This window comes from Tympanuchus pallidicinctus, unplaced genomic scaffold (assembly GCF_026119805.1).
Source record: "Tympanuchus pallidicinctus isolate F22 unplaced genomic scaffold, pur_lepc_1.0 scaffold9, whole genome shotgun sequence".
Classification (NCBI taxonomy): domain Eukaryota; kingdom Metazoa; phylum Chordata; class Aves; order Galliformes; family Phasianidae; genus Tympanuchus; species Tympanuchus pallidicinctus.
The window spans coordinates 20,194,733-20,221,824 of record NW_026294813.1 but is presented as its reverse complement, the minus strand read 5'-3'; the positions used below and the strand labels follow the sequence as shown (position 1 = coordinate 20,221,824).

The 27,092-nt window shown below is 36.9% G+C and overlaps 2 protein-coding genes and 1 pseudogene across 2 annotated transcripts in view; 2 read left to right on the top strand and 1 right to left on the bottom strand.

Moving 5' to 3' along the window:
• RIT2 (Ras like without CAAX 2) overlaps positions 1–25,464 on the top strand; it is a 189,627-nt gene extending 164,163 nt beyond the window's left edge. The window contains exon 5 of the mRNA XM_052670690.1: positions 24,978–25,464. Within this exon, the coding sequence (XP_052526650.1) occupies positions 24,978–25,205 (228 nt within the window). The 3' untranslated portion in view covers positions 25,206–25,464. The remainder of the gene's footprint in view (positions 1–24,977) is intronic.
• Positions 1–27,092, top strand: part of LOC128074636 (uncharacterized) — a 964,422-nt gene that overhangs the window by 214,680 nt on the left and 722,650 nt on the right. The gene's annotated exons all lie outside the window — the stretch shown is intronic.
• Positions 1–27,092, bottom strand: part of LOC128074630 (uncharacterized) — a 620,087-nt pseudogene that overhangs the window by 292,606 nt on the left and 300,389 nt on the right.

Genomic DNA, 27,092 nt, shown 5'->3' with positions numbered 1-27,092 from the left:
CTATAAGGGTAAATTGTCAGGATCATCTCGTGCTCTGGAAGGCTGAAATTATCTTCAGTTTGGTCTGAAAATTCTCTCTAAAAAGAAAACTATTTTTCATATTCTACTTGGATAACATGGAACTGATCAACAGATACACACTAGAGTTCCATTTTTTTTTTTCCAGATTGATTACGTTTTACAAATTCCTCTTTTTCATTACCTTGCTTTCCAGTTTTTTATCATTATTATTATTATTATTTTCTCTTTTCCTCTACTTTCTCTCAAAAAATCAATCTTCAAAGAAATACCTAACACTTTCAATACCTTAATCATACATAGGTCATATAATCAAAAACACAACTGAATATTTTGTCATCCTTTATTTCTTCATGTATTTTATTCTTTTCCACTTATTTCCCCTTGTTATTTAGCTAACAAAAATGATATAGAAATTGATTAGTTGTCCAGAATAAAGTTCTCACTCTGACTGATTATATGTTTTAGACAGACCAAAAGACTTAAAAGTAAGAATGGAAAAATTAAAATGTCTGCCATCTGGGGAGAGGGAAGTACCTTTTTTCCTGATTTAGAAGATAAGTTTTAATATTGGTGCCTAAACCCTTGAACATTGTGTATCCAGCAAAAGTTTGCTAACACAGGAGGTGGTCTGGGAAGGCTTTCACGAATTAAAGCATTAGGAAGTCTTCATATTGCGAAAGTGCCTGGTTTATTCAGCAGAATGCTAACAACCGTCTCCTGTCTTATCCTTGTCTAATGCTTCTTACCCACTTTGGATTCTAGTGCCACATTTGATATTAAACTCATTCAGTTTGAATCGCAGCTTAAACCCTATATTTGCTCATACTTTTTAGCCCTTAAAAAGCAAAACACCTTTTGGATTGTGGTATTACTGAAGCATATGAAAACATCAAGGTGCCATATTTTCACAGCATATCATTTGTAAACTGTTTGACAGTTATTTTCCCCATTATTATTTATCATATTTTAATCCTCATATAGTGAAAAAAATGAGTTTATTGTCTGTTAACAAAGTCTAGTAAGATGTCTCTTGATAAATGACAGGATATGAATCAGAGCATATCATACACTGTGAAACATTCTCCCATAGTAAAAGCCACAAATAGTAGTTCTATCAGCTTTATTGGATACTGACTGTTACTAGAATTGCTCAGGCTCATATGTTAAATAAATCTCTCAGAGAAACCATCAGACCATCAGACACAGTATAGCTGTAAAATACGAGTCCTTAAGCCTTCAGCATCTTTTTTTTTTTTTTTTTTTTTTTTTTTTTTTTTTTTTTTTGGTGGGTATAAGACAAACATTGCAAAAAGGCTGTATCATTAGGATAAAACAGTTGAATTGGTGTGTCAGAGAGGTGAGAAAAAATCTGTAGACTCAAAATAAGACTGCATAGTAATCACAAATACCATGAATGAAGTGCACTCTCAGAAAGTTTGCAGATGACACCAAGTCGGCAGGAAGCATTGATCTGTCTGGGGGGGGTGGAAAGCCCTAGAGAGATATCTGGATAGGCTGGACAGTTGGACTGAGGTCAATGGGACAAAGTTCAACAAGACCGCATGTTGGATCCAACACTTTGGCCAAAAGAATTCCAGACAACGCTACAGGCCTGGGGCAGAGTGGCTGGAACACTGTGTATCTGAAATGGACATGGGGGAGATGATCTACAGTCAGCTGAACATGAGCCAGCAGTGTGTCCAGATGGCCAAGAAGGCCAGTGGCACCATGGATTTTATCAGAAATAGTGTTGTTGGCAGTAGCATATCTCTCTGCTCAGCTCTGGTGAGACCACACCTCAAGTAGTGGTATTTAGTTTAACGTAGCCAGCCTGATCACCATAACTTTCTTGATCATTTTCTAATATCAGATGTCTTCTGGAGCAAAGAAGGCTCTGGCCATGGTGAAGGAGGGGAATAAATCATTGCCACTGCTGCTATGATTATTATTTTCAGTTCTGATTTACCAGAGTTTCTATTTCCCTATTTTTTTACTAGAATAGATTCAGTATTTCTATTAGGGTAAATATAGATATGTGTATTTTTCATTATTATATAAAATACCTATCATCCCAGAGAAAGACAAACATTACTGGGAGAGGCTTAAAGATCTCATCCTGTTTGCCCTTCCCTCCCCTTTCCCTCTTTCCCCCTTCCCCCCTTCCCCCCTTTCATGTATGACCCCACATGGAACAGGGCAGATATGAGTGAATGTCTTTTTGACCTCTGTTTGGCTGATTAGGTTTTCTTTCAGTGACTGATGACTGTCACTGATTTTAAAGTGCCTCTAATGATGATGTATGTGTGATATGCAGCTTGATTTTCAAAAGTACTTCTTACTGGCCTAACTCTAAGTATCACAGGTCAGTAATACGATTCTAGTGGTAGAAGAGTCAAGTTACTGATGAGTAAACGTAAGAAGAAAAAAAATAAGTACAGTAGATGTTGGAGATTCATGGTAAATATTTAGAGGACATTTCTTATTCAAAAGTAAATAAGAAATAAGAATAAAAATAAGAATAAGAATAAAAATAACAACTTGTAGTATTTGTGAGTGATTTTCCAATTTTTTTTTTTTTTTTTTCCAGATCATAGCAATAGTTTTGTTAGTATTAGCTAGGCATGGAGACGAAAGATAATATACTCAAGATGCATGTTAAATTCTACTTCAGTAATTAATGAATATTATGATGATACTGTCAGAGGGCTGAATTCACACTGCATAATTTTGAGCTACATTATTCAGAGGCTCTAGTGTTCTGAAGGATAGTTAGACCTATTAATTTTATCAGTCTGCTAGTTCTTAGCACAAAATGAGATAAATTGTATTACTGAGATAACAGTAGGCAGATTGGTCAGACAGGACAGTTATGAATCTCTACACCATATAGAAAAGTGTCATAGAGTGAGGACTGACAAAGAGATTATATTGCCCTAGTAATGAATTTATCTTGTTTAAATTTATCTTTCTAAAGATGTGCTAAAGATATGAGTACATTTATGTTCCATGAAAATAACAAAATTCACTGAAATTCAAGAGCAATTTGGAGAAATATTGTGAAAACTTCCTAGCATACTGTTTTGCTAGTGCAATTCAGTCCTGAGCATACACTAATTCTTACACTCTTCTTACATTCTTTCTAGAATCCACATCTGCCAAATTCTGTCAGTAGAGGATGGTTTCATGGTACAGACAGGAGATGCCAGGATTATTTATGTTTGTGACATGTGCAAAATAAACACCATTTAGTGTGTGATAGGGTAGATAGGTAGGATCCAATCATCATCTAAATAAATAAATGGGAAACAAATAAATGGGGAATCAATTCTTAACTGTATAGGTAGACAGGTGTGACAATGTCCTGTTTTCCTTCTGTGTTTATAATTATGCCTGGAATATTCAATTTAATAATACTTACTATGTTGATGGTACGGATGAAAATATACCTGTTCCTCATTAAGCCTGTATACTTTATATAGTTATCACTGGATTTAAAGGAATTATAAGATCATTCTGTAAAACAGGATGATATAAAACTGTAATTGAATAACTGCAGAGTGCTCTGAGCTTAATAGGAGATAATCTACATATCCTATATAGTAAGAAGAAAAAATATAGAACAAAACAGTGAAATATCCTCTGAATATACATTTATTTATTTATTTATTTATTTATTTATTTATTTATTTAACTTTTCATTTCAAAGCTTAATTTAGAAAGAAAACAAATTAAATGAAACAGTATCACCATTCACATTTATTATCTCTTAGGAAAAAAAATGTAGTCAAGTTGTGGTCCAATTACAGCTGATACTGTGACAAAAACATAGACTAATTGCATCTTTAAATCACTTAAAGAGTAGCTGTTTGCTTTATCTGTTTTTTTCATCCAGCCATTTTTTATTTCATATGTTGTGTAATGGAACCCAGAATATTCTCTTGAGAATGACATTACAACTGTGTTGCCACAGGCAAACAAACAAGGTACAGATGCTTAAGGGAGATAAAAAATAAATACTAATATTTTAGTGATGTGTAAAAAAAAAAGCAGAAGCCATGTTCAACAGTGTGTGTGTATGTGTGAAAAGTTCTCCCATATAAGGGTCAGTTACAGTTTTAAACACAGATATTTTATTTCCACAGGTTTTAGTGCTTGGGAATGTGACAAAGTAGTTTCTGACAGATTGCCAAGAGCATATATCTGATCTTTCTAACTGCTGCCTCTATGGTTCACTGAGAGATCATAAGGCCTGAGGTTGGCAGGTGGCAAAGCAAAGCACACAAACAAAGGGGTTGTCTTTCACAGTTTTCTTTTTTTATTTATTTTCCTCCTTATCTCAAGCTTCCGTCAGTTTGGCCTGTACAAATCCCCATCTGCTCTATGCTTGTCTCCAAAAAGACATTTAGAAGCAATCGTGTGCAGTTAATTCATATAGAAACACCAAGGCATTGGATTGTTGGACTTATAACCCTACTGCCTACCAGCATAGGTTGTGAACCAGAGCCTTTATGTGCTGGGAGATGCAGGAAAAGTGATTCACAGAGTGAGGTATCTGGAACAGTGCAACTCCATGTCTCCTTTCCATGGAGCATTTAGTGTTTGTCAACTTGGCATTTTCGAATGGAAAGTGATGTATCTAAGAACTCACAATCACACATTAATAAAAATAGGGACAACAATTCAGCATTTCAAAAATTATTCCTTTCTGCGTTATATTCTGCATAAATGCAACAGATGGGTTAGTCTAGACGGGCCAATCTAAATGCATGATTTACTTGCAAAAAAATTATGACTGTTGGATTGCAGGCTTATCCACAAATACATGCTTAAATTTAAGTAAGACTTATGAAAGGAAGAGTTTAGTTATGACCCTGACAGTTGGAAATGAATCTACCCTCTAAGAATATTAGGTGTTACTATTAAATTTGCTGAACTTTAATATTTTCACTTATCATGTAGGCATGAAAATGCAGGAGTATACTAACAAAATTTGCTGATAAGTAGGAACATTTTCTATCTGTCAGAGACAGGATTATTATAGAGGAAAAGCTGTGTGACCCAGAGGAGTGATAGAAGTGGAATTAAATATTATTGTAAAATGTGCAAGATCCTTAAGAACTAATAGAAACAGTCTTAGTTATAACATACCTGCTGAAAGGCAGCAGGGAAAGTCTTGTATGTATCAATCATTTACAGGATGATATAAACCACAAACCTCATGCAATTGTGCAAAAAATAGTTCTTACTTCAAGAGATGTTTTGAGTGATACCAGCAACAGAGACATGGAAATATCAAATATATTACAGAATATACAAGTGAAATATCCACTAAGATTAATTGCATTTATGTATGGACAATGGTGGCTAACTCAAATTGGAACAAATGCAGAAAGTGTGTATCAGACCGATTCTATCTGAGTAAATGTAATAGAGTTTAATTTCTTTCTCCTAGATAAATGAAAGTAGAGAGCTTTTAAACTGTGCATACACTGCTAAACAGAGATGTGGAGAATTGTGAGGAAGAACTGTTTTAATGAAAAACGACTGGATGACTTGAAATGAGTATTTTCTGGAAAGGAAATTTTTTCCCTAATAGTTAGGTGATGGTTACTCATCTCATCTCACCCATTCAGTAGGAAAGAGATAGGGCATATGCCTCTCTTCTGTTTTTGGTTATGTACTGTCTACTGTACTAGCTATTTACTGTCCTTGTCAGAAACACCAATGGAAAGAAATAATCACAAGAAACTCTACAATTTTTCGGAGTGCCTTTCCCTGGTACAAGGGTGCCAATTTCTCTATAACATGTGAATAATAATTTCATTAATTTTAAATCAGAGTAATCATTCCTAGTCATCTTTAAATTGAAGTTTGCAGCTTTTGATTTAGACCTGAAAAAGATACTGTTTAACCTCAAGCTTGTCTGTGCATTCTTTTTCCAGTAATATCAGTTATTTTGACAGATAAACTGTGACAATTCTATTTGTACTACTGAGTGTTAAAATAGTGCTCTAAACACAGCTTTTCATACACCCATGACCACCACTCCCGGTACAGAAAGATATATATATATCTATAATGAGATTACCTTTAAACAGTTGTTTTATTCCTTTCTCTCTCTCTCTATATATATATATATGTTTCTTTATTTGTCTTATTCTTTGTCTTCTAGGTCCTTTTCAACCCAGGCCATTCTATGATTTTATGATTCTATGATTCTATGAAAGGAAAAAAAAAAGTATATATAGAGCTAGGAAGTTACAAACTTTTAATTGAGGAAGTTAGGATGAGATGACTATACATAGCAATGAAATGAAATATAAATATATATGAAATATATATTTGATTCCTTGCACTTGGAATGATTCCTTCCAAATATTTTGGTTGATTCCTTGCACTTGGAATCAAAAATAGCTATACTGTCTGGAGCTTTAATGTTTCAGTCATTGCTCCATTCCACTCCAGTTGCAACTAAAGCAGGGGAGATATTAGGAGGAAGTTTTTCACTCATAGGGTGGTGACACACTGGAACAGGTTACCCAGAGAGGTTGTGGATGCCCCATCCCTGGAGGCATTCAAGGCCAGGCTGGATGTGGCTCTGGGCAGCCTGGTCTGGTGGTTGGTGGCCCTGCACATTGCAGGGGGTTGAAACTAGATGATCATTGTGTTCCTTTTCAACCCATGCCATACAATGATTCTATGATTCTATCCATTTTCTGATACAAGAGCCATGTGTCCTACACAGATGAAATGCCACTGCGATATATCTATAGATGTGTTAATCAACATTCAATCTGCTGACACCCAGCTCAGAATTTTCTTGTTATTGTGGTTGTACCCAAGAAAGTTAAAATGACAGAGATCCTTACCCAGGACAAATGAGATTATTAGAACTAATGAGAAGAGCTAAAGATTTTTATTTTCTATAAGTGTCCATGTTGATTTCACAGGGTTACGTGATTTAAAAACACTCAGAACAGCATTAAAAGAAATGAAAGTGAACAACATAAAATGCTTAATACCAAGAAAACCAAAGATATTTAAAATTGTTAAATCCTATTGCAGAGAAGCTCTAGAGTAATTTTTTATTTAATATATTTACTCATTCCATAGGTGAAGATTTTCTACAGCCTACATCAGACTATGGAATGCAAAGTTAAACATATTAGGGAATAAAAGGAATATTGTACATTGGATATAAATAAAGACAGTTTATTTTTTTCACAAGACATATTGCAGAGATGAAATCATTGTTGTAAAGGCCAAATCAACACTGGAAAGCAGTAGCAAACCAACTTTTTCACAGATACATCCCAGTGCCTAGAGCATTATATAAAAGGATGCATTCATTCCAAATTAAAAAAAAAAAAAAAAAATGTTTTTAGATCATTTTAAGCCATATGCAGTCTTTTTGGAAGATTATTAAGTAAAGTATAATAATAATTTAAAAAAATAGAAAAAAATAAAAGATCAGAAGGCTCTAATCAGGCTGTAATAACATAAATGCAAGTAAATAAATAAAAAAATAAAAAAGCAGAAACCCACCAGGTAGAAAAATTCATGTTGTAACCCAAAATAATGGGGCAAGGCTATATCATTATATTTATGTCCACTTAGCTTTCTGTACATTCCTTGGACAACCTTTGAAGATGGTTCAGTAGTGTTGAAGTAGCCAGGAGCTCAGTCTGTAAGTGCACACTTGGGTTCCTAGATGATGAATAGATTGTTCTGATGCCTGTGTTTTCAGATAACAGTACCTGAGATAAAGTTCTATCAAGTGTATCTAAATATTTTTAAAGTCTCAGTTGCCTTGGAAAGAAAATGAGTGTTACATTTTTAAAGCAGATCCTCCCAGAAGGCAAGTACAGGCACATGAAAAACAAGAAAGTGCTTGGGAACAGCTAGTGTGGATTTATTAAGTGCAAATCATTCTTGAAAGGCTGTGATCACCCTCTGATGATTGGCTGTGGACAAGAGATGTGAATTATATTTAAATTAACTCTAAAAAGACTGACAATGTAGTCTTTCATAATATCATCAAACAGGTGAAATAGGGTTCAGGTAGCAGGAACACAGGGTGATGGAAAAAAAAAAATTGGACCACCAGGATCCAGGGCTTTTGATGAGCCGGATGAAGTCTATAGACAGCAAAGTATTGGCAGAACTCTTCAGAGGTCAATCGTAGAATCTTAAAATCATAGAATCACAGAATCATAGAATGGCCTGGGTTGAAAAGGACCTCAAAGATCATCTAGTTTCAACCCCCTGCTATGTGCAGGGTCATCAACCACCAGACTAGAGCCACATCCAGCCTGGCCTTGAATGCCTCCACATTCATGTGGCACCCACAATCTCCTTGGACAATCTGTTCTAGTGTGTCACACTCTTTGAATGAAAAACTTCCTCCTAATATCTAACCTAAACCTCCCCTGTCTCAGTTTAAGATCATTCCCCCTTGTCCTATCACTATCCAACATCATAAACAGCTGTTCTCCCTCCTGTTTATGAGCTCCTTTCAGGTATTGGAAGGCCACAATGAGGTCTCCGTGGAGCCTTCTCTACTCCAAGTTAAATAAGCCCAGTTCCCTCAACATTTCCTCAAAGGAGAAGTGCTCCCACTCTCCGATCATCTTAGTGCCCTCCTCTGGACTCATTCCAAGAGCACCACGTCCGTCCTGTACTGAGGGCCCAGACCTGTATGCAGTACTGCAGATGGGGCCTCACAAGAGCCAATAAAGGGGGGCAATCACCTCCCTCTCCCTGCTGGCCTCTCCTTTTTTAACGTAATCCAGAACACAGTTGGCCTTCTGGGCTGCAAGCACACCCTACTGGTTCATGTCCAGCTTCTTAACCACTAGGATTCTCAAGTCCTTCTCTGCAGGGCTGCTCTCAAGGGTTCTTCCCCCTGTTTGTATAAATAACTGGGATAGTCTGATCATCATGAAGTTCATGAATATGATTCAGCATCACGAAGATCCAACAATCATGACGTTCAAGAAAACAAATTAGCTACATTACATCCTAGCTGTACCTAGAATGGACATCATACAGCACTACCAAGTGAGCAATACTGAGGAGAAAACAGCTTTTCACATAGCAACCTAGAAATCCTGGCTATCAGTGACTCAACATGATTGCTCAGTAGAGCAGTAGAGCTCTTAGAGCAGGAGTTTGATCTAGATAACCTACAGAAGATCTCTTCTAACTTAAATAATGATCTGATTTCTATTCACTATTACACAGTATATATTTAATACCAGCTTGAATTGTTGGTGTCAGTCACAGAGAAGGTCTCTTCTCTGAAGAAAGTGAAGGAATGGCATGGATCAGTGTCAGGGAAAGGTCAGGTTGGATATCAGGAAATGCTTCTTCACTGAGAGAGGTCAGGCACTGTAACAGGGTCCCCAGAGCAGTGGTCACAGCAACAATCCTAATGCAATTCAAGAAATATTTGGGCAGTGTTCTTAGTTTGAATCTTGAATGGTCCTTCATACATCCAGGCATTGGATGAGGTGATGTTTGCGAGTCCACTCAAACTCATGATTTTCTATGAGACTACACTTCTAAATAAGATCCATGTTCTTTTTCAACCCCAACTTGACTCACAGGTACCATACTATCCTCTTATTAATATTCCTTCCATTGAGTGTAACAAAACTTTACCACAGGCTGTTGTCATTTTCTAAACCATTTAGTAACACTCATTTTATTTCTAAGGGCAAAAAAATAATGGGGTGATAACATGTCCTGAATTGCTATTGACAGCAACAGTTAAGGCTTCAAGCACTTACTGTTTTTCACCAGCTGTTGTTTTTAGTACCAGGAATTTCATTTCCTCAAACCCAGACTTATTTATGTACGTAAGAAAAATTAAAAAAGAAAAAAGAAAAAAAGAAAAGAAAAAAGATAAAAGAAAAAAGGAGAGCCATTACAAAATTCTGAACAGAGAGAAAAGAAATGAGATACTGAACATATTTTGCCACTGCTATGTCTGTGTGGCTTGGGAAAGATTTTGCCCTTCATTTTGCGTTCTGAACTATGGTGTTGCTCATTCAGGCATGCATGGCAATCTACATCAATTTCAGATTTACCTACTAGCCAACATGATTATCAGTGATAAAATACTGCTAACATTTAATCAGCCAGAATAGGCTACTTCTGAAAAGCTTTACATTTATTCCCCACAACCCTTAAAACTATTTTCCCCATAAAATTCTTGATATGTTTATATTAAAGTATCTGCTATCTGATTTCTTACACTTTCAATCTCCTCTGCACAGAAAGACACAGAAGCAATGGTTCATGTGGCTTGTTTTACCCTAGATTACAACCCACCATTTTATCTCTCTCATTTTCTGAACAACCTTTAGAGGAGGCGGAAGGGCAGCCTAGTTTATGGCATCCACAATACACACACTGTCTCTTTAGCTTTTAGTTCCTTTTCCTGGCTCTGGCCAAACTGCAGGTTTGAGTTAGCTACCTGAATAAATGTCAGAAAACAGGTACACTCAATCGAGTGCCTAGTGCTGAAAGCCTCCTTGTACCAAAGGGACTTTTCAGAGCATTGTTTTGTTGGCATCCACATCCAACTGTTGTTGTAAAGCCAGTAGAGCTGACAAATTTGTAAGGAAGCTTTCCTCAGGGCACAAGAACTCTCCATTCCCAAGTACATGCCAAAAGATCAGCATGACTGAAACAGGACCTGGTGGTCAAACAGTAGAAAAAAAAGAAAATGCACATGCAGTGGAAACAGAAGCAAGCAACCTGGAATAAGATGCTACTAGGCTGTGTAGGAATAGCACCAGGAAGGCCAAGGCTCAACTAGAACTGGACTTAGCAAGGGGAGCAAGGAAGGATAAGAAAGGCTTCTACAGGGACACTGACCAGAAAAGGAAAATCCAAGAGAGCATATCCACTCTAGCGAGCAAGACACTCAGGCTATAATAATGGAATAGTAATAATGGAAAAGGAGAAGACTGATGTATTCAACAACTTTTTGCCTAAGTTTTCACTAGTAGCTGCTCTACACACATACCTCAGCAGATGGCTCAGAAGGCAGAATCTGGGGGAGCGATGTATCTTCCACTGTAAGTGAAAATCAGGTTTACAACCACCTGGGGTACCTGAATGTCCGTAAGTGAGGATGATGAAGTGCATCTCAGAATCTTGAGGGAATTTGCTGATGTAGTTGTTGAGCCATTCTTGATGATATTTGGAAAGTCATGGCAGTGAAGTGAAATCCCTGGTGACTGGAAAAAAAGGCAATATCACATCCATTTTTAAGAAAGGTAGAAAAGATGACCCAGGAAACTAACTACCTGGTAGCCTTACCTCTGAGGGAGGGAAGATCATGGAGCAGATCCTCCTGGAATCTACACTAAGGCATATGGAAGAGAGGGAAGTGACATGGGATAATCAGCATGGATTCACCAGGAACAAAACCTACCTGACCAAGCTAGTGGTCTTCTGTGGAGGCATAACTGGATCACTGAACAAGGGAAGAGACACTGATGTCATCTATCTGGACTTTAATACGACCTTTGACACGATCTCTCATAACATCCTTCTCTGCATTTGATGGGTAGACTGTTCAATAGACAAGGAGCTAGTTGCAATATTGTACCAGTGTGATGATCAATGGCTTAGTGTCTGGATGGAAATCAGTAACAGCTGGTATCCCTCAAGGGTCAGCACTGGGACTGTCACTCTTTAACATCTTCATCAATTACATCAAAAGTGGGATCAAGTGAACTTCAGCAAGCTTGTGGACAACATGAAGGTGTGTGTATAGGTCTACATGCCCAAGGGATGGGACGCGATCTGGAGAGATCTAGACAAACTTGAGCAGAGGCCTGGGTGAGCCTCATGAGGTTCAATAAATCCAAATAAATCCAAACCTGCTGGAAGAGATTGCTGAGGGAGATAGTGGAAGCCTTGCCCCTTGAGACATGTAAGATCAGGCTGGAACTGATTTTGAGTAACCTGACCAAGCTATAGATGTCCTTGTTCATTGCACAGGAGTTGGATTCGATGATATTTAAAGGTTCCTTTAAATATAACACAATTTAATACAATCTAATTGAAATTGAGATTATTAAATCAAATAAAGTAGGAAAGAGAGTTCCTGAGACAGTGTCAAACCTGAAAAGCTTGATATAGCTAGGAAAGCACCCTCCAGCACCCACTGCAAGGCAGTAAGAAACTGCCTAACCAGGAGGGGCCAGATCCCATGACTTCTGCAACGTAAGGGACAGGTGCCCAGAATTGGAACAGTTCAGCTAGCAGTGCACTATATGATGCTATGACGTGAAATAGTAAAAAAAAATAATAATCACAAAACCGTGACAATCAGAAGAGTATCTGTGTAATTGGATGGATATACCACAGAAGAGGTTAAAATGATGCTTATAGCAAGGAGTTTCAGCCATTCTGTTTGTTAGGAGTCTGATTTTTTATTCTACCCCTAAGCTAGAATAATAAAAATGTAATCTGTGTTCCTCCTCTCCTCTTTCATTCTGCCTTGACTCTTCTGTTTCTCTCTTCTTTCTCTATTTCCTTTTCTATGTGGTAATAAACATATAGTAAACAGCAATCCGCTTGCATTAGCAATCCAGATAACTCAATTGTCTCCTCAGTAAAAAATTAATATCACAGAATCACAGAATGGCCAGGGTTAGAAGGGACCTCAAGGATCATGAATCTCCAACCCCCCTGCCATATGCAGGGCCACCAACCTCCACATTCAATACTAGACCAGGCTGCCCAGGGCCCAATCCAATCCGGCCTTGGACATTTCTAGGGACAGGCATCCACAGCCTCTCTGGGCGGCCTGTTCCAGCACCTCACCACTCTCTCCATAAAGAATTTTCCCTGACATCCAACCTAAATCTCCCCTCCCTCAACTTAAAACCATTTCCCCTTGTCCTGCAGTTATCAAGCCTTTCAAAGAGTTGATTTCCCTCCTGTTTATAGGTTTTCTTTAGGTATTGAAAGGCTTCAATGGGGTCACCCCGAAGCCTTCTTTTTTCCAGGGTGAACAAGCCCAGCTCCCTCAGCCTGTCCTCATAGGGGAGGTGCTCCAGTTCCCTGATCATCTTCTTAGCTCTCCTCTGGACCCTCTCCAACATCTCCCTGTCTTTCTTGTACTGGGTGCTACAAACCTGGATGCAGTACTCTCGATGAGGCCTCACTAGAGCAGAGCAGAGGGGGACAATCACCTCCCTGTCCCTGCTGGCCAGCCCTCTTTTGATGGAGGCCAGGATACCATTTGCCTTCCGAGCTACAAGGGCACACTGTTGGCTCATGTTACTTTTTTTAATCTATCAAGTCCCCCCGGTCCTTCTCCACAGGGCTGCTCTCAAGGACCACTCCTTCCAGTCTGTATGGATGCCTGGGATTCCTCCAGCCCCAGTGCAAAACCTTGCACTGTGCTGTGTTGAATCTCATTAGGTTCACGTGGGCCCACCTTTCCAGCCTGCTGAGGTCCCTCTGAACGGCATCCCTTCCTTCCACTGTGTCACCCGCACCACTCAGTTTGGTGTCATCAGCAAACTTGCTAAGGATGCACTCGATTCTGTCATCGATGTCATTGATAAAGATGTCAAAGAGCAACAGTCCCAAGACAGAGACCTGGAGGACACTTCTCCTTACTGCTCCTTAGCCATTGATGACCACCCTCTGTCTGCGGCCTTTCAACCAGTTTCTTATCCATCTAGTGATCCACCCATCAAATCCACATCCCTCCAATTTGGAGATAAGGATGTGGTAGGGGACTATGTCAAAGGCCTTGCTCAAGTCCAGGTAAATGACATTGGCCTTTCCTTTGTCCACTGATGCTGTCATTTCATTGTATACTAGGGAGGAAAAAAAAAAAATAAAAAAAGTTAAAAAACAAACAAACAAACAAACAAAAACTGATTGATGACAGAGAATCACTGTTCCTTCAGTTTCTAAGCAATCTCCAAGTTTCTAAAGTTTTTAAAGTCTCCGTGATGTCTTGAGGATGTACTCAAAAAATTATAATCAAAAAGCTATATTCAACAAAGTTAAGATTCTGCCAGCTGTTAGCTGCTGATCTCCTTCAAGGTGCTTGGTCTTATGAGAAAAATCAAAACCCAGAGGCAACAAACATAAAAGGGTTATCCAAAGGAACTTATCTGGCAAATAGGAAGATTTCCAACTGCACGAGATACGCAAACAAGTTACCACAGAAACTGTACAAGTGTATGCTTTTAGCCTGCAGCAAAAATGAGGTAATTTGAATTAGGTTAGCAGACAGTAAGAGAGCTTGTTATGTCTAATTAGCTAAATGCATTCTCATAGCTCTTCCTTCCCACTGGCGATTTAAAATTTTTCAGTTTCTTCCCTCAGATTACTCCCTTCTCACTGTTACACCTTTTATACACAGTTCTTCAGATTCAGTGTTTTATTCTGCATTCTCCATGCTGGCATACCATGTCACATGATGGAGTAAAATAGCTGCTCTTTATATAGCTGTCATCCCCATTTTAAGGCTCCTATGTCATGGGATTCTCACTATTTCTGTGACCAAGAAAAGGCACTTTGTTTATCCAGGAGCTGTCTTTCATTATATAAGAAGGAAGCTGAAAAGGAACACTCCAATAAAGCTTCAATGGATTTTCTTTCAGTTAATTCATATTCTGCAAAAGTGTAATACTTTGCCTGAATCAATATTTAGATGGGGAAGATCATTGTCTCTCGTTTGATAAAGATATTGTGCACCATCATAATGCATTAATGAGATGGTCTGACAAATCTTCCCAATAAACTTCAAAATTGTTAAGCTTTCAAAATTATTTTTAAGTTCCAGAAAAATGAATAGCAAAACATCATCCCCATTCCCCAGTATAATATGTCCCCTTATTGTTTAATATACCTTTTACTTTGAAAAGCAAGGCAAGTAGAGGTTGGAAAATAAAACATTTTCTATCAGTTGTTCCTAAGGCACTTTAATGACTCAAGCATTTGTGATGCCTGAGAAAATAAATACATATATTTTTGTTTGTATATTCACATTCATATTCATATATATACACATTTGTTTGTTTTATTCCATCATTGTTCAAATCTCTGTAAAAGCATTAAAAATTATCTTTGCTTCTTTTCAGTAATACCCATTATAGCAACCTGGACAGGCTCTGCAAATGACAGAAGATGACAATTGCATGGAGATGGAGAGATTTGATGTGTTTTTTCTATTGTAGCTGGGAACTTAGCATGATGTTCATTGTCTGCCTGAAATCATTTTCATATTATGATGACAAAGATGTTTCCATGGTTTACCAGTTTTTATGTAGACTTTCCAGTACTCATCTACTTAGTGCCTGAGATGTAATAAAAAGCTGAAATAAAACAACTAGTGAATTCTAAATGTCTAAAACAGAAATGACAATGGTCTACATCAGTATATGCATAAATAATGTATGAGTTGGTTGCACTGGATTCATAGTTAACTTATGCTTACAGTGCAATAGAAATTGCTTTCAGTCTTGAAATAAGAACTGACACTACTAACTTTCTGGTTTAAAATTATTTAAAAAAAAATCTATAAAGTACAAAAAGCAATATTTACAGATTCCTTGACTGTATTTTTGTTAACCATATGTTGCTAAGAGATAATTGAAAATTTTTGTTGTTGCTTAAAAGAATGTGGAATAATTTTCCTTTCTTGTGAATTGAAAAATGTAACTAATTCCCTGATTGTTTCCATGAAAACAAACAAACAAAAAAGCCAAAAACAGAAAAACCTCACATAAAAATATCAGGAACAGATCTACTCTTATGAAATAATGTAGAAACATCCCCCTTCTGCATCTTATGACCACTATACCTTCAGCTAAGTATTGCAATCAGAGTACCTTTATAGATGATGGGCAATTTAGAAAATTGTCAGATCTCTGAAAAATGCTTTGAGCAATTGACCTGAACTTGTTCATCTTGAAGACTGATGCTAAGGATTTAACGCTTCCAGATTCACTTCAAATTAGACCCAGAGCTATTGCTGACTGATGCAAGATCATATGGCTTTGAGTATCCAATTCAGTCAGATCCTGAGGCCAACTCTCTGAGAACATTTCCTAGTATAAGATGCCTTAACTCATTCATCAGTCTTGCTTTTGACAAGGTAAAGGCAAAAGATTGTAGTCTGTACTAGAGAACAACTTCATTGTCTAACCTGTAGACAGCACCCTAGTTCCATAGTAATTTTTAATTGAAATGAGAGGCAGGTTTAATAATTCAGCATTAATCTGTGATATAATGTGGTAAAATTGGCAAAAGTTATGAAAAATATACCTCGGAGCCTCATGTGCTTTACTTACTTCATGATTAGACAGCCAAGACAGCCGTATGAAGAATGTTTCAATTTATTTAAAAAAAAAAAAAAAAAAAAAAAAAAAAAAAAAAAAAAAAGTTAAATTGCTTAATGGTATAAATCCTACTTCACAGGAATATCCAACATTAAAAAAAAAAAAAAAATCACTCCCGAAAGGGAAAGAAAACTGACAGAAATCAGTGGTGTTATAATCTCCCTCCCAAAATATGTGATAAAAATCTCAAGAAATAATGATAATTTAACGTTAAGATTGGAATTTTTTTTTTCTTCATGTGCAGAAGTCTGAGATAGATGAATTTAATGAAATAGTTAGTAATAGCATATAGATTTTGTGTAAGTGCATAGCAATGACCATAATAGGTCAAAAGAAATGTTAATCTAATCTAAAAGCAGTCAATAGCAATGGACATAAGAACAAGCATTCAATGGTGGTTCATCAGATTACTTTCCTACTCCTCAACAATTTGCATTTCATTTGGATGAAATAAAAATATGATTCTCCTGGTTTACAAAAGGAAATTAAGAGTGCACTTCACACTCCAGCTCAGTGATTAAGCAGACATAAAATGGGTAATTCGGGACAGATTAATGTCTTCTACTCTGTCCAGGAATTTTATTTTTCTTGAGACTATGATAAAGTTTTCTGTGCAAGTGTACAAAATAAGTACTATGTTCTTACAGTCTACACCCTCCATCTTCTGAAAGCAAACTCCAAATCATAACACAGAAACCATAGACTATCATTTTCTGCACTACTAAAGCTGTGTTTTTCTTCCTCTCAAAATGCAAAGATCAGGATAAGAGTGAAAAAAAAGAATAAGTATATCTCAGGCTCTATAATGCAAGTGCTTTCAGACCAGTTGGGATCAGCTGAGGGCATCAATTATCTTAGTAATGCAGTACATGGTATTTCTGTGCCATGCAGTCCATCAGGCAAACTCAGACAGCAAAATGTCGTCTTTTCCTAGCCACAGTCTGCCAACAAGGACTGTTTTGGACATTTGATCAATAATTCTGATATGTGAAAACAGTAAAAAGTGTTACAGAATGGTTAATTAAAACATGGAAAACTGGAGATATGAGACCAAAGTGTATGTGCCTCAACATCTTCACCACTACAATTAATGATACAGTAGCTTTTATCTCATCTAAGCTTGTAATCTAGAAAACCAGCAAAGCCAAGCCTGCAGAATTCATTGCCATGAAGTAGGAAATTATGTTTGTTCAACTAATCATTTCTGAAGAATTCTAAGTAGATTTAGGAGCAATAGCCTTGACATTAGTTTTCCCGTCACGCTTCTGCAGTGTGTTACTCATTTACAGTTCAGCTTGCTGAAAAGAGGTGTTTCCTCAAAGACTGAGGAAAAAACTTAGGTGTTTCACTCAACCAAACAGGTTGAGTGAAAAATGCTGGTTTATATCAGCTGAAACTAGTATGGATTTTGGTCTAATCTTGGTAAATCAAACTGGTAACTGAAGTGAATGATCCAGCATGAATGTTAAAACATAATTGTAAGGTTTAATTTTATGTTTTATTCTTGTATTTACAGAAGGAAAAGTTTCCAAGTCATATTTTTAAGCAATAACTCACTTGAATTCAGTTAAAGATTCAGAAACAAAAAAGTGTTTGGATTGAGGGAAACGGAAATTGGAGTATTAAAAACCAAACATATATTTTTTTACTTTCTCATTTTTTGGTACATTTGTTCAAAATTGAAACATAGTCATATTAAATACCTGGTCACAAAGGAAAAAATAACTTGTTATAAAGCTCGGTCTTCAACATTTCTTTCAGTCTCAATTTATTTCCATTTGATCTTTCTGTTTTCCTCTCCATTCATGGGTGTTCTGTTTGTGGCAAATACATAATAGAAAGCTTTTAATTGTAAATATCGGAAGAAAGAGAAGTGAAAAACATCTTGGAACAGTTTTTCTTCTTTTATTTACATAGTAATACTATGTAAACAAATAGCAACAGTGTCACTTGTGTAAAAAAGCAAAAAACAAAAAACAAAAACCAGAAAAATCTGAATTTTCTGCTCAGATTTTCAAACTCAACCCACTGCTTAAAGATGTGAGTACTTGATCTTTGACTTGAAAATAGTATATCACACTTGAAAAGATCCTTAAAACAGACACCAGAATATCTCTCCCACCATGGATATTAATACACTTCTTGCCTGTGGAAAATCAAAAGCTAGATATAATAGATCTGCTTTTAGGTTAGTGGATTGGCCTGTAAACTTCTTAAAGTAGGAATTAAATGCTTTACACTGAAAGCTTTTGTCTTTAGGAAAGGAAACAGGTAACAGAGGAATGATCAGATCAGATATTTACAACCTTAATTGGACTCTGTCCCATCTATCAAAATGCAGAATTTGTCCCTGTCCAGATTACAGGGCAGGTCCCTGATGTTCATCTGCGGTGGGTGGTCAGGGACTATTTTTTTCCTGGTACCTTAGACACATTGATGAACTCGGTCTAGCAAAAATTGAATAGTTCTAGTCGTCGCTCATCATTAAGAAGACATGTCACAGCTGTTTTGTTGGAGCACCTTAGGCACAAGCTCAGTTGTCAGAGCTGGGATCAATAAAATTATCATTCATGTCAGACAGACAGCTTTTTTTTTTTTTTTTTTTAATTAACTTTTTTGTTTTCTGGAATGGCAATCACTTTATAGATCCATTAGATTTTTTTCAATTTTTTCTCCTGGCAAATATGTTAATGCAGACTCAGGTCTTAGGCAAGAATTTTATTTTTCCATCTCCTTTTTCCCATGGCATATCATAGGTTTATATCCACAACAAACATTTATTTTTCTTTTTCTAACATATTTATGGAATGGATAGTTATGGGAAGGGATTTGAACATTTGTATGGATTCTTCCAGATTGTCTTTCTGTCTCCAAAATGATATCTGGATGCTCATACAAAATCTGGCATTCAGTTTCTTGTTTTCTGGAACAGGGCTTCTTAGAAAACAGAACAACAACCAAAAAAAATTGAATATGATTAAGACACCTAAATATAAAAGGAAGGAATATTGATCTTTCCTAGACATTATTCAGAACGCTTGTGACTTCCTACTCCTCTCATTACCTAGTATGGTAAAAACGAAGTTGCTCAAGATGCTGCTTCCTTAACTATGGTTTCAAAAGGTTATATTTTGTTTACATAAATTACTGCTTGTCAAAAATATTGCCCTTGTAGAGCTTAATCAACATCCACGGAATTCCTTCTCCTTAGCCTCAGTGAGACTTGGATGAATAATGTGTCCAGAAATGTGTGCCCTCTTCTGTCTGATTAATGACCAAGAACACACATCTCCAGAAAAGAGTCTTCTCAGAACCAAGTTTTTTGGTTTTAAAATGAAACTATTTACCGTTGCAAACTTAATGAGGTCTTCCAGAGTGAAAGTCTCAGTAATGAAAGGCTTGGAGAATCTTTGTAATCTTTGGTATTCTAAGTGTACATTTCTCCATGAGTATTAGGACCTCCTAATCACAAAGAGAACACAGCAGACTATCTCAAGTAGATGATGGAGAGGAATAATTGCATGCACCGGTATAGGTTGGGGGATGAGCTGCTGGAGAGGAGCTCTGGAGAGAGGGACCTTGGTGTCCTGGTGGACGACAGGTTGGCCGTGAGCCAGCAGTGTGCCCTTGTGGCCAAGAGGGCCAATGGCATCCTGGGATGCATTAAAAAGAGCGTGGCCAGCAGGTCGAGGGAGGTGATCCTCCCCCTCTACTCTGCCCTGGTGAGGCCTCATCTGGAGTACTGTGTCCAGTTCTGGGCTCCCCAGTACAAAAAAAACAGAGATCTCTTGGAAAGAGTCCAGCAGAGGGCCACAAAGATGGTGAAGGGCCTGGAGCATCTCTGCTATGGAGAAAGGCTGAGTGAACTGGGTCTGTTCAGCCTTGAGAAAAGAAGACTGAGAGGGACCTGATCCAGGTCTATAAGTATCTAAGGTGTGGGGGCCATAGTGGTGAGGCCAGTCTCTTTTCAGTGGTACGTGGAGACAGGACAAGGGGAAATGCACATAAGCTGCAGCACAGGAAGTTCCGCACAAATGTGCGCAAGAACTTCTTTACAGTGAGGGTGACGGAGCACTGGAACAGGCTGCCCTGGGAGGCCATGGAGTCTCCTTCTCTGGAGATGTTCCAGACCTGCCTGGGCGCCTACCTGTGCGACCTGCTGTAGGGAACCTGCTTTGGCAGGGGGTTGGACTTGATGATCTCTGGAGGTCCCTTCCAACCCCTACAATCCTGTGATTCTGTGATTCTGTGATGCTATTATAGAGAATAGCTGCTCAAGTGGAAATGCATTGTTTACCTGCATGAAGACCACCAAAAATGATATTATTAATTCTGCTAATAATAAAATATTTGTCAAAGAGTCCACTTTAAGATGCTCCTTTCCCTGCTTTGACCAGTGGAAGACCAGAGACAAAGCTACACAGAAAACTGTCTGATTCTGGGGTAGATTTTCCAGATAATGACAACTGAAGGGCAGAGGTGGATCATATGATTTATTTGCACTTTCTAAGATCCAGATATTATATTTTGTACATGGTGTCTAGTGATTGCTAGTGCCTCCCCACCCACTGTCCATCTCTAGCAGACTTGTGTTGTACAGAAGCGAACCTTAGTGGGGAACTGGCTGTCTTGAAGATGGCAGCTCATCCATCATGGCTTTCACAATCTGTCTGTGTTGCATTTAATCTCACCTGTAATTTTCCATGGAGGCTTGCAAAAGTCACAAACAGAATTTTAATGCTATAAAACGCTGCTTGTAGCCAGTAAATTCTTTTTATCTGGATGAAGCTGTGCCCCTTTCAAGTGGCCCTGAGATATCCAGAGATAAAAAACTCCCGAATTCTGCTTACAGTCTTGTGTGCACAGATCAAATTCTGCTATGACTGGTGCATCTTCTCTCTTAAATTACATGAATCTAACTGGATGCTTAGAACAGAGAATCCATGAAACGACTGTTTTCCCAGGGGTCCTAAGCATCCATGAGGCTCCACTACCTATTTCATGAATTTGTCATTCTGGAATACTTTTCACTTCAGTTACATGGTGAGCTTCATGCTCATCTTTTTTGAGTCATGATCCAACTTCCCCACACTCACACCTTTCACAAGAATTTTGGATTTGGTAAGCTTGTTCTAACACTTAAATCTTAATCTTTAATTATCTTCACTGCAACATCCTTTCTTCTTCATTCCTCTCTTAGGTTTACTAGTAAAGGAATGAGTGAAAGTGGAATCAATATAACCAGAATTATTCTCTGGGAAACAACACCAGATTCAATCACAGAATGTTGCTCTGAAAATGAGATATAAAACTCCAGATATATGTTCAGTAGTAAAAACTCGCTCTCTGACCTATCTGTGTCACACTGACAGATCATATCATCTCTTGATACAGAGCCACAGAAGCTGCAATTTGTCAACAAGTCCCTGAGTTGTGCAGATCTGGCTGGATTTCAGCTATATAGTTTCTCTCGTGGCAATAAGGGAAAAAGGAAAATCCCTGGAATTATGTGGATGCCAGTGACCTCATCAAGGGCTTTATTCCTTGTTTCTCATTCCAGAGAGACCTACCCTCTAGACAGAGTTAGGAACTGAAAGAATGTGTTCTTTTCCTCTCGACATCCTTCTGTATAGTTTCCTCAGCAAACAGATTAGTAAAATTACTATAGCTACATAGCGATATTTTTATGGGTGCTGTAAGCAGTAGTAGTTATTATGACAGCATTAGATTTCTGAGATGCTTATTTTCGGCCTCGGAGCTAAAAAACTTAGATTAAATGTCCTGATTTTTTAATTTTTATTCTATTTTATTTTATTTTATTTTATTTTATTTTATTTTATTTTATTTTATTTTATTTTATTTTATTTTATTTTATTTTATTTTATTTATTTTTATTGTATTTTATTTTATTTTTGTGCCAGGTGTCCTTCCTGTGCTGAATTACTTCAGAACAATTCATCAAAGCACTTAATCAGCTCCTGAGGGCAAGATTAAGAAAAATGCCATGCTTTGAAATTAATTATTTTCATTAATATCATTAATGTTGTCTCTATAGTTTGTCAAAATACTTTGGAGTTCAAAACAAAATGTCTGCTTGTTAATAGAAATTCTGACAAATTTGGTCAAGTTATGAACCTCCAACCACATGGCTCAGAAGAAGATTTTCTATGCATTTTTTTTCTCCTGAGTATCCTCCAGTTTTCATAGCTCTTAGTAGACACTCTTTCATTACAGATTGTAGCATGACTTCCCTGCAATTTTTCTTCCTTACTGGCTGAAGAAAATGTATGTTTTGGTCCTAGAACAGACAGACATGGGGGGGAAAGAAAAAAAAAAAAAGAGGAATAAAATAAACAAAGACTAGAAAGTTGTAGAGAAAGGGTAAAGGCTTTTCTTTTTTTTTTTTTTTAATATGTGTAGCGTCTCACTTGCACTCGAATTATATTTACAACCTTACTTACTCTTTTAACATATTTCTGACTTGTTTTATTTTTTTATTTTCATTTTAGATAATGAATACATAAAGCATTCACTGAAACTACAACTGTTCATAATGGTTTGCTCAGAATTACAGAATCTTAAAAAGAGAAATAGGAATAAAAATCTTCCTTCAGCTCAAGGAATAGCAAGAGAAAAAAGGATTAAAAAGTCCAAAATAGACCAGAATATTCTTCTATCCAGACAATCAATTTCTCAATGGGGCCCAATAGACATATTGAATCACATATTTTGCTTACACAGCTGCCCAGAGAAAAACAAGGGCCATATTGCTACCCATCTCCTTTTGCTAAAGGTTGGCAATTATAGCAGTTGGAAAGCAATAACAATCTTTCATTGTGTCAGCGAGTATTACTCAGGTTGGCATACAACATCCCTGCTTACCCTTAAAATATTCTTAATTAAATTAAGATTAAATCTGTAATACAGAGGTATGATCCTACTGATACTACAGATTTTGTGACTCAGCGGAAAGGTAATAAGCAGAAATTTTGTGACCATTTTATATAAATATGTGCTAGGTGCAGATTTACTTTCAGACTGAAATGAACCGATGTTGCTTTTCATCCAGAATCTTATTTCTAACCATCTGCTTAACAGCTACATGCAAAAAATACAATAAGGTAGTGTCATAAGCCAATCATAAAAGAGCATTCTCCTCATGGCAGGTATAAGGGAATTTGTTTATATCTTGAAACATAGCAGTTCATTTCCATAATAAGTAAAAATAGCATTTTGGGTATGTGAAATTAGAAAAAAAGAAATAAAACTGGTTCAGTCCTGGTAGAGAGTAGCAATTTATACTTTTCATAACCAGGGATGTAGTCTTTCACAAAACTGTCTAACTTGTCATTTTTATCCAGAGAGTTGGAAAGTTACTACAAAGAATCATGATATCTGAACACAAATAAAAACAATGTCTGGATTTTCTCATCTAGAAATTTAATACACTCTGTACTTTTCATCCATATAGTTTAATGTTCAAACTCTGAAAATAAAGACCATTATACCGGTTTTTAAGCTAGTGCAAAATTCAGCTAGCTAATAGATTTTATTCTTTGTTCTTTGTTCTGCTGCAGACTTGTTGCATTTTACTATATAAGTCCCTAAAAGAGAAAAAATATTGTTAGTGGTAGGCAATAATTACTCTTTGTGATAAAAATCTAAACACTACCTAAACCACAGAGTAATTATCACAAAGAACACTTTTATTAGGAAATTAGCAGGCAGATGATCCAAGAATTAGCCAATAATGAAATTTCAGAAGTTAAATCTCTGCAAATTCGGGCAAATTAAAAAGAGCTGTCTTGGTTCCTTCTAAATTCACAGTGACTCTGCTCTTACAGCTCCGCAAAAAAAAAAAAAAAAAAGACAAAGACACATTTCCTTGATCTACTCTGAGTAGAGTGAGTATATGAAGCCATTTAGGAAAGACAATCTAAAACCAAAATGGATTTTAGATCTATGTACATCTCAGGCATGAGCTGAATTACAAGATAAGATTACAGATCTATCAGGACTGAAATTTTTAAAATCATGCTCTGAAATGTATGTGACTGACCAAAAAAAAACAAGAACAACAACAAAAAAAAAGCATGAAAGAAGATGTGTTTTCAGCGTCAAGTCAAATTTCCTCCAGGATTGGATGAGTGCTGATAAGGGATTTTCTTGGATCACAGTTCCACTAAAGTCTTTTTGGACATCAAGTCTAGACTACAGAACAAAAGAACCAGGCTTACCAAATCTCACAGGATTCTCCACAATGTAAGGAAATATATGGGAAAAAAGGGTGCATATGAAATAATATGAATATTGTCAGTATGCTCTGTTCAGGCTTTCCATAGATTCAGTCTGGTCATTTCACACATTCATCTCACCTATGTGATACAGTTAGAATATATTCCCATTAAAATGCATGTTAGTGATGTGCCACATTCGAGTTGTACCCAAAAGTTTGGACAAGACACAGAGTTATGAGTGCATGTTCATTTACAGTCTCTAAATTAGATGATATTTAAGGACCTGTTTTACTTTTTTTTTTTTTTTTTTTTTTTTTTTTCCCCCACATAGGTTTCAACTGAAGAAGGAATGAGCTTAGCCAGAGAATATTCTTGCTCCTTTTTTGAGACTTCAGCAGCTCTTCGCTTCTATATTGATGATGTGTTTCATGGACTAGTAAGGGAAATTCGAAGGAAAGAGTCCTCACTGACCATGGCAGAGAAGAAGATGAAGAGGAGGGATAGTCTGTGGCGCAAGCTGAAAGGTTCACTGAGGAAAAAACAGGAAAGTACAACTTGATGGAAATTCCTCATGAGCCTCCACAGGAGCTGTCCACAGCAACCTACAACTCAAAAAAGGCAACATTAACACACCATCTTCCAGAGCAGATCCTGGAGTTCCATCCCTTCAGTACTCATGCAGAAGTAGTAGCTTCTTGAAGCGCAACTTGTGTCACCCTGTGGCTCCTCTGTATTATAAATCAAGTCAGTTAGCATAGCCTCTCAATCCTTCTCTCCAAATGTGAGTGGAGAAAATAATATTCTTTATCTCTGTGGTCCCTGGCTAGAACTTAAACCAGCAGCTTCTGCAGATCCAGCTACCACCAGTTCTAGAACAAGGGATATCTGTGTCTATCACCTCTTCTCTTTGTGTGCATGAATCATTTAATCACCCTAGGAATTAATAGCACCTATTTCAGTGGACATTTTGAATGTTAACGAGTTTAGGATTTGACCTTCAGCTTTTCATTCACTTATGGTTTTAGGATTAGATAGTGCTCAGCCCATGTGTGCATATGAGCTGGGTCTAGAATTCTGGTGGCTCTCAATTTTACCCTGTTAGAGCCCCATCAAGACTGTTCTTTCCATTTAGCAGGAAGTGTTGGCATGCACAGCATAACTCCCACATCAGACAACCTGAAGGCTGCAGGACTACAGCTCCACCTCCTCTACTTATTACTAATCACAGCTGGCAACTACAGGTACAGTTCCTGCAGACATGTAGTAAATTGATCACACTCCTACAGAGTACAAAGGAGTGCAAATAAATAAATAAATAAATAAATAACTGAACAAACAAACCAGTCAGATACTTCCCAGAGCCTCCCCTAGAGCAGCGCAGATCTGTTCCACTGTAACATCTGCAATATAGGATTCAGTCCTCAACTTGCTATTCCTTGACTATCCAAGTGAGTCATTTGATTGATCAGATGGGAGAGCTTTTTAAATATACATTTTTAAATCTGAATGATTTATGAAATAGAATATAATCTCATTGATATTTTTTTTTCCTTGACTTCTTTACATATTGAATTTATTTATAAATTTTACAATGAAATCATGCATACATTTTGTTGAAGAATAAAGTTCCTGAATTCCATTAAGGTTTGTTAGTATTCAGTGTCATTTGTGCCTGTTCTCTGATAATTGATATCATTAGAAAAATATGAGTATGCCTTAGTAATTTGTATTTTTTTTCATTTTTCTTCTTAGACTCTTTGTCATCGTTTGAACAAATTAATAATATTTTGGAAGAATAATATATATATATATTGGAACTGGGGGTAGCTTATTTGTTTTGCTGTGTTAAGTATGAAAAAGTTGTGATTTTATTAAAAATTTGAGTTCATTAAAATCTGGTATTTTGTTCTCTACTTTCCATTCCAGTCAAGAAAATCCAGTGATTTATTTTATCTCGTCAGAAATTTTCACTCAAAAGCATCACTTCAATGTGTACAGTCAGATTATATGTGGCTATATTTCTACCTCTGACAAATCTTTTTAGAGGAATACAAACACACTCATTCAAGGTGAATTTTCCTTTTCCTAACTTCAAAAGCACAAACCTGCATTTACATTACTGTAATTACTGTTATTATTTTATGTGTACCACTACAAAGATCTTAGAGAAGCTTCCTAGAGCAGAGGTGTTTCTGAGCTAAGTATTGGTAAAGAGACAACAGGAGGCTGCAGTGAACAGGAGGTGGTCTATGAGACTATAAGTGACAGGAGAAAACACCTGCAACTCTTCCAATACTGAACACTGCAAAGGGAGAAATGAAGCAGTTATTCAACATGTAAGAGACCATATAAATTACTGTCCTGAGAAACCTTGAGGGGTGCTCACTAGCATTTCTCAGGCAGATGCCTAAGCTTTGAATCATCTGAAAAACGTTTAGCATTGGTT